At 36.7% G+C, this 12,984-nt stretch overlaps 1 protein-coding gene across 5 annotated transcripts in view; it reads left to right on the forward strand.

The window, feature by feature from the left end:
• Positions 1-12,984, forward strand: part of LOC140040717 (large ribosomal subunit protein mL45-like) — a 124,772-nt gene that overhangs the window by 53,941 nt on the left and 57,847 nt on the right. For all 5 annotated transcript variants that reach the window (XM_072086855.1, XM_072086854.1, XM_072086858.1 and 2 more), the window contains one exon: positions 9,541-9,605. In XM_072086855.1, the coding sequence (XP_071942956.1) occupies positions 9,541-9,605 (65 nt within the window). The remainder of the gene's footprint in view (positions 1-9,540; positions 9,606-12,984) is intronic.

A 12,984-nucleotide genomic window follows, 5' to 3' on the forward strand; every position in this document is an offset into this window, starting at 1 on the left:
GGGGGTAGTTGACCGGGGGGGGGTAGTTGACCGGGGGGGGGTAGTTGACCGGGGGGGGTAGTTGACCGGGGGGGGTAGTTGACCGGCGGGGTAGTTGACCGGGGGGTAGTTGACCGGGGGGTAGTTGACCGGGGGGGTAGTTGACCGGGGGGTAGTTGACCGGGGGGTAGTTGACCGGGGGGGGGGGGTAGTTGACCGGGGGGGGGTAGTTGACCGGGGGGTAGTTGACCGGGGGGTAATTGACCGGGGGGGGGGTAGTTGACCGGGGGGGGGGGGGTAATTGACCGGGGGTAGTCGACCGGGGGGTAGTCGACCGGGGGGTAGTCGACCGGGGGGTAGTCGACCGGGGGGTAGTCGACCGGGGGGTAGTCGACCGGGGGGTAGTCGACCGGGGGAGTCGACCGGGGGGTAGTCGACCGGGGGGTAGTCGACCGGGGGGTAGTCGACCGGGGGGTAGTCGACCGGGGGGTAGTCGACCGGGGGATAGTCGACCGGGGGTTGTTGACCGGGGGGGTTGTTTACCGGGGGGGGGGGGTAGTTGACCGGGAGTGGGGGTGGTTGAACGGGGGTGGGGTATTTGACGGGGGGGGGGGGTAGTTGACCGGGGGATAGTTGATCGTTGACCGGGGGATAGTTGATCGTTGACCGGGGGATAGTTGATCGTTGACCGGGGGGGGGGGGGTTGACCGGGGGTGGTTGTCCTAAGGGGGTGGTTGTCCTAAGGGGGTGGTTGTCCTAAGGGGGTGGTTGTCCTAAGGGGGTGGTTGTCCTAAGGGGGTGGTTGTCCTAAGGGGGTGGTTGTCCTAAGGGGGTGGTTGTCCTAAGGGGGTGGTTGTCCTAAGGGGGTGGTTGTCCTAAGGGGGTGGTTGTCCTAAGGGGGTGGTTGTCCTAAGGGGGTGGTTGTCCTAAGGGGGTGGTTGTCCTAAGGGGGTGGTTGTCCTAAGGGGGTGGTTGTCAGGGGGTTGTTATCCTAAGGGGCTAGTTGTCCTAAGGGGGTAGTTGTCCGGGTGGTAAACATCCGGGGGTAACTGCTAGGGGGTAGGTGTCCTAGAACAGTAAAACAACTATGAGCCTCGTTGATACCGCCTCGTAACCACGTATTGACGTTTTACTATAATATTGAATATGCACTGTTAGTGTTACTTTAAAAAAGGATGTAATAAAACTGTGTACAATATTAGTAGGTAATAGGTTTTTTGTGCCCCCTCTGTACACACGCCTGCCGGCTATTTGTTTATCATTTTAATGAATGTAGTACGAGTCTAACTCCAAACTAGACATGTAACTCGTCACTTTGACGAGTTTGGTTATCCGCCGCGCAAGTGGTGCAACATTAACATTAAGGGGATAGGTTGAGGACAAAAGGAAGTGTTTACGTTCGTATTATGACCTGAACTGAAGAATATGATATGTTGTTATTGCTGAATTTTATTATTTAAATTCATATAGTATACACAGTATAATCTGTATCCATATCACATACAGTGTAGAATAGGTGAAATTACGGAACCCGTTATTTATTGCAATTTTTAACATGTTGACGGTTTTAAAATGAAACGCGAAGGTAGCAATTCCGAAAGGAAATTATCTCAGCAACAATGTATTAGCGTGTAGAAGAAATTTGAATACGTGAAATATTAATGCGCGCTCTTTTAAATGTAATGAATTATGACACAAAAGATGAAAATACGACCTTTTTTATTTAACTTGCCATATGATGACGTCACAACATCCGATTGGCAACATTTTTACATAATTTCGTATCTACAATCCAATAGCTTCCAGAAAAAGTTTTAATCGTGATTATCACATTTTATTCTTACGAGCTATAACAGATTAAAATTTACTGTAAAGATGAAATTAATGCCACACGTGATTTAAATTTTTAGGCATGATGACGTCAAAAAAATTAAAATATTTTTAACTCATGCGAAAGATAGTTGATTGACCTAAACAATATCAAAATCGGGGTGAAAATAGAAAACGGATAAGTGGAGATGCGCTCTATTCAATGTGATGAGCTATGACGAAAGATACAAAAATCCTAACTTTTATATTCGCATGGCCATACGATGACGTCACAATGTCCGGTTAGCCATATTAATACCTGATCCGATATCTACAACTCATCTACTTCCAGAAAATGCCATCCACAAAAAGTTGACCGTCTAGTTTAGAAATTACGACTGTTTTAAAAAAGGCATATTTTAAACGATTTTTTTAACCTTTTCATAAAAAACGCGCGCAAATTGTCCAATTCGACGTGCTCGTATGACGTATCTTTAAGTCGAAATTGTTTAAAATTTGGTAAAATTACTAGAAAAGGCTGGAAAAACATAAATCACGCGAAAAAAATACGTTTTCAATGCTACGTGCGCACCGCACACGTAAAAATGTGCGCACGCGTGGTAATTTTTGACATGCTTAAAACGACATGAAACGCGTAGAAATATAATTATAAATTAATTTTGCGCATTATGAAATTTTAAATGCGCGTGCGCGCGTAACTTTGTGTAAAACATGCAAATTTTTTTCAACAGAAAGTTAGCGCATGATATGAATTAAACTTTTGCAAAGTTTCACTTTAAAATGTTATTTGGTTTTCGACATATGTTAAATACGAGAAAATCGTTAAATCGCGCGTACGTCACTTTGCGCAATTGTAAACATCATGAAAAGCTTCGCTTGACGACGTTACGTAATTGTCAATATGTTAAGATAGTTACCGAAATGTTATGTTTGCGAGTTTTGGAGAAAAGCGTTACACAAAAATCATACAGAAAGAAAGAAGAAGAACTAGACATGAAACTCGTCACTTTGACGAGTTAGTTATCCGCACGACAAACGCCACGTGCACGTCATACGTTGGAATATTGCACACGGAAAAACATTATGGAATTATGACCTGAACTGAAGACTATGATATGTTGTTATTGCTGAATTCTATTATTTTGATTCATATATAGTATACACAGTGTAATCTGTATACATATCACATACAGTGTAGAATAGGGGAAATTACGGGACCCGCTATTTATTGCAATTTTTAACATGTTGATGGTTTTAAAATAAAACGCGAAGGTAGCAATTTTGGAAGGAAATTATCTCAGCAACAACATATTAACGTGTAGAAGAAATTTGAATACGTGAAATATTAATGCGCGCTCTTTTAAATGTAATGAACTATGACGCAAAATATGAAAATACGACTTTTTTTATTTAACTGGCCATATGATGACGTCACCACATCCGATTGGCAAAATTTTCACATGATTTTGTATCTACCATCCAATAGCTTCAAGAAAACGTTTTAATCGTGATTATCACATTTTATTCTTACGAGCTATAACAGATTGAAATTTACTGTAAAGATGAAATTAATGCCACACGTAATTTAAATTTTTAGGCATGATGACGTCATAAAAATTAAAATATTTTTAACTCATGCTAAATATAGTTGATTAACCTAGACATATCAAAATCGGGGTGAAAATGAAAAACGGATAAGTGGAGATGCGCTCTATTAAATGTGAGGAGTTATGACAAAAGATACAAAAATCCTAAATTTCATATTCGCGTGGCCATACGATGACGTCACAATGTCCTGTTAGCCATATTAATGCATGATCTGATATCTACAACTCATCAACTTCCATAATATGTAATAAAAATAATTTTTACCGTTTAGTTTAGAAACTACGATATTTTAAAAAAAGGCTTAATTTTGACGAATTTTTGAAGTTTTTCATCAAAAAAGCGCGCAAATTATCATATTCTACGTGCTCGTATGACGTAATTTGAAGTCGAAATTGTTTAAAAGTTGGTAAAATTACTAGAAAAGGCTGGAAAAACATAAATCACTCGAAAAAATGACGTTTTTAACGCTACGTGTGCACCACGCGCGTCAAAATTTGCGCACGTGTGGGAATTTTTGACATGCTCAAAATGACATGAAACGCGTAGAAAGTTGATTAGAAATTGATTTTTCGCATTGTATAATTTTAAACGCGCGTGCGCGCGTAACTTCGTGTAAAACATGCCATTTTTAGTGCACAAAAAGTTAGCGCACGATATAAATTAGACTTTTGCTAAGTTTCAATTTAAATCGTTATATGGTTTTCGATCTATGTTAAATACGCGAAATTCATAAAAACGCGCGTAAGTCATGTTGCGCAACTCTGACGTCATTCAATTATAGGAAAGCACAACTTCACGTGATTGCCCATATGTTGACAAAGTTATAACATGTTAACTTTACACGTTTTAGAGATACGCTCTGCACAAAAATGACAGAAAGAAAGAAGAACTAGACATGTAACTCGTCACTTTGACGAGTTAGTTATCCGCATGAGAAACGCCACGCACACGTCATACGTTGAAATTTTGCGCACAAAAAAATATTTTGGCATTATGACCTGAACTGAAGAATGTCATATGCTGTTAGTGCTGAATTCTGTCAATTTTGTGTCATATAGTATATACAGTATAAACAGTATAATCTGTATGCGTATTACATACAGTGTAGAATAGGTGAAATTACGGGACCCCCCATTTATTCCTATTTTTAACATGGCGGCGGTATCAAAATGAAACACTAAGATAGCAATTTTGGAAGCAAATGATCTCATCAACAACATATTACCGTGTAGAAGAAATTTGAATACGTCAAATATAGATACGCGCTCTTTTAAATGTGATGAACTATGACGCAAATTATGAAAATACGACTTTTTATATTCAACTGGCCATATGATGACGTCACAACATCTGATTGGCAAAATGTTCACATGAATTCGTATCTACAATCCAATAGCTTCCATAAAAAGTTTTGATCATGATTATCACTTTTTATTGTGACGAGCTATAACAGATTGAAATTTACTGTAAAGATGAAAATAAGTGACCCACGTTATTTACATTTTTAGACATTATGGCGTCATAAAAATTAAAATATTTTTAACTCATGCGAAAGAAAGGTGATTGACCTAGACAATGTCAAAATCGGGGTGAAAATTGAAAACGGATAAGTAGAGATGCGCTCTATTAAATGTGATGAGCTATGACGAAAGATACAAAAATCCTATATTTTATATTCACGTGGCCATACGATGACGTCACAATGTCCGGTTAGCCATATTATTACATGATCCGATATCTACACCTCATCAACTTCAAGAATATGTCATCCACAAAAATTTGACCGTCCAGTTTAGAAATTACAACTGTTTAAAAAAAGGCATAATTTTGACAAATTTTAACGAATTTTTTAACTTTTTCACCAAAAACCCACGTAAATTATCCAATTCGACGCGCAAGTATGACGTAATTTTAAGTCAAAATCGTTTAAAAGTTGGTAAAATTACTACAAAAGGCTGGAAAAACATAAATCACGTGAAAAAAATTGTTTTCAACGCTACGTGCGCACGGCGCGCGTAACAAAATGCGCGCGCGTGGGAATTTTTTACCTGCTCAAAATGACATGAAACGCGTAGAAAGTGGATTAGAAATTGATTTTTCGCATTTTGAAATTTTAAACGCGCGTGCGCGCGTAACTTCGTGTAAAACAAGCCATTTTTTTTACACAGTCAGTTAGCGCAAGATATAACTTAAACTTTCGTTAAGTTTCAATTTAAATTGTTATATGGTTTTCGATGTATGTTAAATACGCGAAATTCGTTAAAACGCGCGTAAGTCATGTTGTGCAATTCTGACGTCATTCAAAAATAGAAAAGCACAACTTCAGGTGAATACCCATATGTTGACAAAGTTATGAAATGTTAACTTTACACGTTTTTGAGATATGCTCTGCACAAAAATGACAGAAAGAAAGAATAATACAGAAAAAAAAAAAAGATGATGAAACAGGACAGTTACAAGGAGTTATCCGCTGAGTGCGGATAACTAACTAGACATGAAACTCGTCACTTTGACGAGTTAGTTATCCGCACCACGACAAACGCCACGTGCACGTCATACGTTTGAATATTGCACACCGAAAAAGATTATGTCATTATGACCTGAACTGAAGAATATGATGTGTTGTTAGTACTGAATGCTGTATATTTTCTGTCATATAGTATACACAGTATAATCTGTATACATGTCACAAACAGTGTAAAATAGGTGAAATTACGGGACCCATATTTTATTTTAATTTTCAAAAGGAAACGCGAAGGTACTGTAGTAATTTCGGAAGAAAATTATCTCAGCAACAACATATTAACGTTTAGAAGAAATTTGAATACGTGAAACATTAATGCGCGCTTTTTTAAATGTAATGAACTATGACGCAAAAGATGAAAATATGACTTTGTTTATTTAACTGGCCATATGATGACGTCACAACATCTGATTGGCGAAAAGTTCACATGATTTCGTATCTACAATCCCATAGCTTCCTGAAAACGTTATAATCGTGATTATCACATTTTATTCTTACGAGCTATAACAGATTAAAATTTACTGTAAAGATGAAATTAATGACGCTGTTAATTAAAATTTTTAGGCATGGCGACGTCATAAAAATTAAAATTATTTTTAACTCATGCGTAAGATAGTTGATTGACCTAGACAATATTAAAATCTCAGAGAAAAAGGAATACAGATAGGCGTGATGCGCTCCATTGAATATGATGAGCAATAATGAAAGAGACAAAAATCCTATATTTTACATTCGTGTGGCCATACGATGACGTCACAATGTCCGGTTAGCCATATTGATTCATGATCCGATTTCTACAACTCATCAACTTCCAGAATATGTAATTAAAAAAAAGTTCACCTCGTTGTTTAGAATCTATGACTGTTTAAAAAAAGGCATAATTTTGACAAATTTTTGAACTTTTTCATCAAAAACGCACGTAAAGTATCCAATTCAACGTGCCCGTATGACGTAATTGTAAGTCGAAATTGTTTTAAAATTGGTAAAATTACTATAAAAGGCTGGAAAAACATAATTCAATAAAAAAAAAATACTTTTAGCGCTACGTGCGCACCACGCACATAAAATTGTTCGCGCGCGTGGGAAATTTTGACATGGTCAAAATGTCATGATCAGCGTAGAAAGTTGATTAAAAATTAATTTTGCGCATTTTGAATTTTAAATGCGCGTGCGCGCGTAACTTTGTGTAAAACACGCAATTTTTTTCCACAGAAAGTTAGCGCATGATATAAATTCAACTTTTGCTAAGTTTCAATTTAAATTGGTATATGGTTTTAAATCTATGTTAAATACGCGAAATTCATAAAATCGTGCGTAAGTCACGTTGCGCATTTCTGACGTCATTCACAATAGGAGGTGCACAACTTCACGTGAATGCCCATATGTTGACAAAGTTATGAAATGTTATGTTTACACGTTTTTGAGATACGAGAGATACAAAAATAGAGGAGAAATGCGCGTGCGCGCGTAACGTCTTGTAAAACATGGCATTTTTAATCCACAAAAAGTTTGCCCTTGATATGACTTAAATTTTCACAAAGTGTCAAAACAAATTTATGCTTGGTTTTTAGTCTATGATCAATCATAAAAAATCATAAAATCGCACGTAAGTCACGTTGCGCAACTCTGACGTCATTAAAAAATAGGAGGTGCACAACTTCACGTAAATGTCCATATGATGACAAAGTTATGAAATGTTATGTGTACAAGTTTTTGAGATACGCGAGACACAAAAATGGAGGAGAAAGAAAGAAGAATAATATAAAGAAAAAAAAAAAAAAGATCCAGGACGATTACAAGGAGTTATCCGCTACTAAGCGGATAACTAATAATACAGAAAAAAAAAAAAAAAAAAAGATGATGAAACAGGACAGTTACAAGGAGTTATCCGCCATAGTGCGGATAACTAATAAAAAGATGTTGATGATGATGATGATTTCGTACAATCACAAGAGGTTATCCTGCAACTTCGTTGCGGATAACCAATAAAGATATAGAACACATTTTGAGAATTCAAAGTGTTGATCTTTTTTAAGAATCTCATATTACCATGAATCATCTTTTTACATAATATACAGCATAAGCATGTACAATCTAATTTAATTGTCACACAATTGAATTAACAAAGGACAAGGATTTCAAATAAACTGTTACAAATAAACAATTATTAATGAAATAGTTGGGGTATTGTTGGGTCCATGGGAAATCAACAATGTTTAGTAGACTTATTTAATTTGTTATTTAAAGTTGAGGGTAGTTATTTTTTAAACATATTGGAATACCATGAAAATAAAGAAAGATATGTTTTATGATTTCTTAATCACCAAGCAGAAATACCGCTGAGATAAATGAAAGCAATTCAATCTGTTCGCTACCGGGAATAAATTGAGATTCGATATACTATCACCACTAATTGTGTTTTTTTTTTCCTCGGCGGAAGTGATCGACTTCATATTCAAAATCCGAATGTATTCATCGTTAAATAATAATAATTATTATTATACAATGACCCCACTTCTGTTTTGGGACATGGTTTTCCTCTTCGGCATTATTTGCCGAATTATTGTTACTCCATCTCCATTGCTACAACACACGTCGCGGAATAATATCGCTTAACATAACGATGTAATTTGACCACCCAAAGCTCGCACGTGGCGTGACGAATTGAGAACGACGAACCCGATGATTCACCCGATGATATGCATGATTGGCCACCCGGGAGCCGAGTCGACCACGAGTTGGAACTGTATTCAACCGAGCGACGCTCGGTCGTCGTCGGCGGCTGCACTTACTGACCTCTGTCATATTTTATAAAGGAAAACTGCAAACAACATCGTCGATTTGTGAAAATGGCCCCTTTTTTTTTTTCTAGGCCTACCTAGTAGTATACCTGTTAGTACTTTATTTACTTGCGAAAAACGTTGTTTGAATTTTATCGGTAGCCTAGGCTATAATAAATATAGAAATAAATATGATCTTATGTACTAGGCCTAGCTCCTGCTACTACTTACTAATAATTAATACTACTAGACTACCCTAGGCCTATCTAATGGCTGGTGCTAGCTAGGCCTAACCCTATGCCAGAGCCTACGTACGTATTTGTTGTTTTATTTAGCTCTATTCTACTCATTACTGCTATTATAATTTATAAAATGGCCTAGTTTGTTCGTATATTATTCGTATACGTCCCGTATACGATATTCTTATCATGAATAAACAACGTATACGTTACGTATGCTAAACGTATACGACGCCAACTCTTTGTGGAGCAACAGAGTGGAAATAATGTAAACAGTGAAATCGTATACGTTTTCAGCGTATACGGATCATATACGGCTTTTTTGCAAAGGATAGTACTTGTTGGAGTTATATTATTTTGTACAATGTAGGTATTAAATTGAAAACTTCTTTTTTCTAAAAATCGCATGGTCGGAGTATAAGTCGACCCCCGATTTTGCAATTAAAATTTTCCCACAAAGTCTCGGCCTATACTCCGGAAAATACGGTAGGTGCATCATTTTTTTAAATTAATTGTCAGTTAAATTGTAAAAATGATCACCTATAATTCGTCAAAGTGACATGTGATTTGTTGTTTACAGGTGCTATTTTTGAAGAGTATGTTCCTCCTGAAGGTGATGGTAAAGTGTCAGCTTTGTCCACTGAGGTAATTGTTTATTTGTTTTCAAACCAAATCCAAACACTATTTAGTTACTATAGTTCTTATAATATATCGATGTGATGTGTTTTGTTATACTATAGTTATTAGCAGTTACCCGTACAATGGATGCGCACCATCTTATATAGATTGCAAGTTTCCAGAACCAAAAAGATAGTACAGTAATATACTGTAGTACAATCCAGTGCACTCTTCCCTGGTAAATACACAAATCTGTAAATGGATGTACAGTACTGGTTAGAGGACTTTCGACATTCCTCGCGTGTTTTGAACGAGTGTTGACCGAGCGTTGTTCGAGCATTGTTAGCGATATTCACAAGCGTTGCTAGCTTCGAGTAATACATTAAGGTCACAATCCACGCATGAACGGTTTTATCGAGCAGCGATTTCTGGGTAGCAGTTTATCTCGATGTCATTGTCTTTCGTGTTCCACGGCATTAGCATGAAAAAGCACCTCGAAATACACCTTGTGCCGCCTTATATGGAGAGCTTGGTTGGTCTCCAATTAACGAGATTCATAACGCTCTTCGTATGAAATACTTCCATAGAATTATAAAGATGGAAAACTATCGATGGCCAAAAATTATGTTTATTGGAATGCTACAACTTAATTGTGAATTTAAAGACTTAAGGTATAAGTTTCTATCTTGTATAAACGATATTCTCTTGAAGTGTAATTGTGAATCCAAAAATATTTTCACCACTCTCTCAAATTATAAAGAAGTCTACTTTCCAATTTCTGAAATCTTAAGAAAACTTAACTATATAATGATAGATGAATGGAGAATTGAATTGCAAAATAAATCAAGTCTCCACATCTATGAAACATTAAAATCAAAACCTGGACTTGAAAATTACTTAATTGATAAAACTAATTTTGAAGGTGCTGCATTAAAATTTAAAGCTCGTTCAAATACGCTACCTTTGAATGATAGAACTGCAAATTGGAATATTGATAATAATAAAAAATGTAAATTGTGCGGTACAAATTCGGACGAAGACATCCATCATTTCATCCTTAATTGTCCAGCTTTAAATAATATACGTAATCAGGAATTATTTAATTTATATGTGGATATGTATAGAAATGGCAGCAAAGATATGTTTGATACTTTTTATACTTCTCCTGAAAATGACAAACTTAAATATATTTTGGGATACTCAGATAATTTAATTGATGAAGAGTGTGAAAATATTTTAGATAGTTTTTGTAAAAGATACCTAAAACAAGCATGGCAATTTTGAAATGATTCACTGAATTCCATGACTCAATAACTATGTTATCTACATTGCTACATTAAGTAAATTGAAAAAAAAAGTGGGAGGGGGGAGGAGTTGGGGGTTTTTCGTAATAAGCTGTGTTTATCAGCTGATTTTATTTTATTTTATACACTTTTACTATATCTTGTTTTGTATTCATTGTGTAAAGTAATGATCTACTGTATGTATCGATGTAAATTGGGGGGGGGGGGGGGGGTAGGATAGGGGTTGATAGTTGCTTTTGCCTTTTTTACTTTTCTGTTATTTGTTATATTTTATATTGTGAAGGATGCACCTTTGTGCTAAGTGTGCCACCGATCTAAAGGTGTAATTCCAAATAAATAAATAAATAAATAAATAAGGCCGCTGTCGGCGACAATAATTTATTTTAGAAATACCAAAGTCAATCATTCAACGTAAGTCAAAAACATATTCAGTGATGCGTCACGTGACGGTGATTAACACTGTAAACAAGCTTAATAATAGACGATTTTCGTTCGTTCAGCCGTGACCAGCCAAGCGTAAACAACTTCTGAACGGAGGGTCGTGTATGAGAAAACGAATTACTGTAAAATGTTCTTAAAAGATTGGCCTACATAACTGTATGATTGAAAAAAATAATTAAACAAAATTTCACCGCCTAAAATCCACCGAAAAAAACACTACGGTGGTGACAAACGCCTACTGTATGCTTTACTCTGGAGTTTTTTACAATGGATTTTAAGTGGTGAAAACAATTTGTTTAATTTAAGAACATTTTCCATTAATTTTTTTATCTTGTATGGCCCTCTGCTGTTAATGAGGAACGATTCTTCAATTAACATGGTGTCCAGAAAACACTGTTAAAATGTTATTTCTGTTGGTGGCTACTATTGAAAATATTAGGGGCAACACATTATTTACACACAATACAGAGGCATTATAGTAGTAAAAGGATTCTCATCTAAAATGTTAAGGGTTTTCATCGAAGACATTAACGCGGAAAACGTACAATACAGTAATTGATCGATTATTTGATTGAACCGTCCGCCGACTGGGCGCTCAAAGGAACAGAATAATGGCCTGACTGATGACTCGGAATTAACAATTATTCATTTTGATGTAAAGCACGAAGATATATATGTTCTCAATATAATCATAATATAATTAAATGTTTATGCGCCGATTTAATAAATTCCGCCTTTCATGTGTGTACTCCTAATTTTTAACAGTTTACCTTTTAAAAAAGGTAAACTGTGTGAGTGTTTGTGTGAGAGGAAATTGTACTGATAGAATCAGTAGAATATTTAATACTATGATTAGGACAATACATTTTGATTAGAAATTTTTTTTCTTTCCAGGACAAATTCAACTTCAAATGAGAGGTGTATACATAGCTACGATAGGCCTATGGTTTAAGTACGAATGAATAGGTGTCATATTGGCTGATAATTAAAATATCTAATTTTGATCTGCGGGCCCCCAGCCTTCTTTTTCCTCTTACCATCCCAGCCACAATTAACAAACCTTAACAACTCTGGACCTGGACAGTTCAAATTTAGTTACTTTTCCTAGTACAATTCCAATCATATACTTCATTACGCCAGACAAATTATGTTAGCCATCACTCCCAACCCATAATCCCTCAGTGGCAGTTTTCAAATGTAGTACATTTCCAGTATTGTTTCAGTAATGGTGATAGGCCTACATCCCCACCCCAAACTCTCATCCCCTTCCCAGGGATAATTAAAATACTTAAACAATTTCTTACCACATTTGATAACCTACTACACCTAGCCTAAGGAAAATCCCCACTATCCCCTGAACCCCAACTTTCACACCCTATCTCCCAACCCTTCTCTCCCACCAATTCCCCCTCTCCCACCAATACCCCTCCCTCACCAATTCCCCTCCCCCTTTTTGAAATGTAATTTAAAACCTTCCCGGTACAATTGCGATCATTTTGATAACCCATATGTATGGTTACGTGCAGAAACAGAAATTTGTATAACGAACAAACATCGAAAGTGGGGAAAAGTGGACCATTTTGACCACATTTTAGCCCCTAACTTGGATCCTAGATGGCGGATGATGTTCAAATGTAGTTTAGAACCTTCCCGGTAAAATT

The sequence above is a fragment of the Antedon mediterranea genome, chromosome 2 (genome assembly GCF_964355755.1).
Source record: "Antedon mediterranea chromosome 2, ecAntMedi1.1, whole genome shotgun sequence".
NCBI lineage: Eukaryota > Metazoa > Echinodermata > Crinoidea > Comatulida > Antedonidae > Antedon > Antedon mediterranea.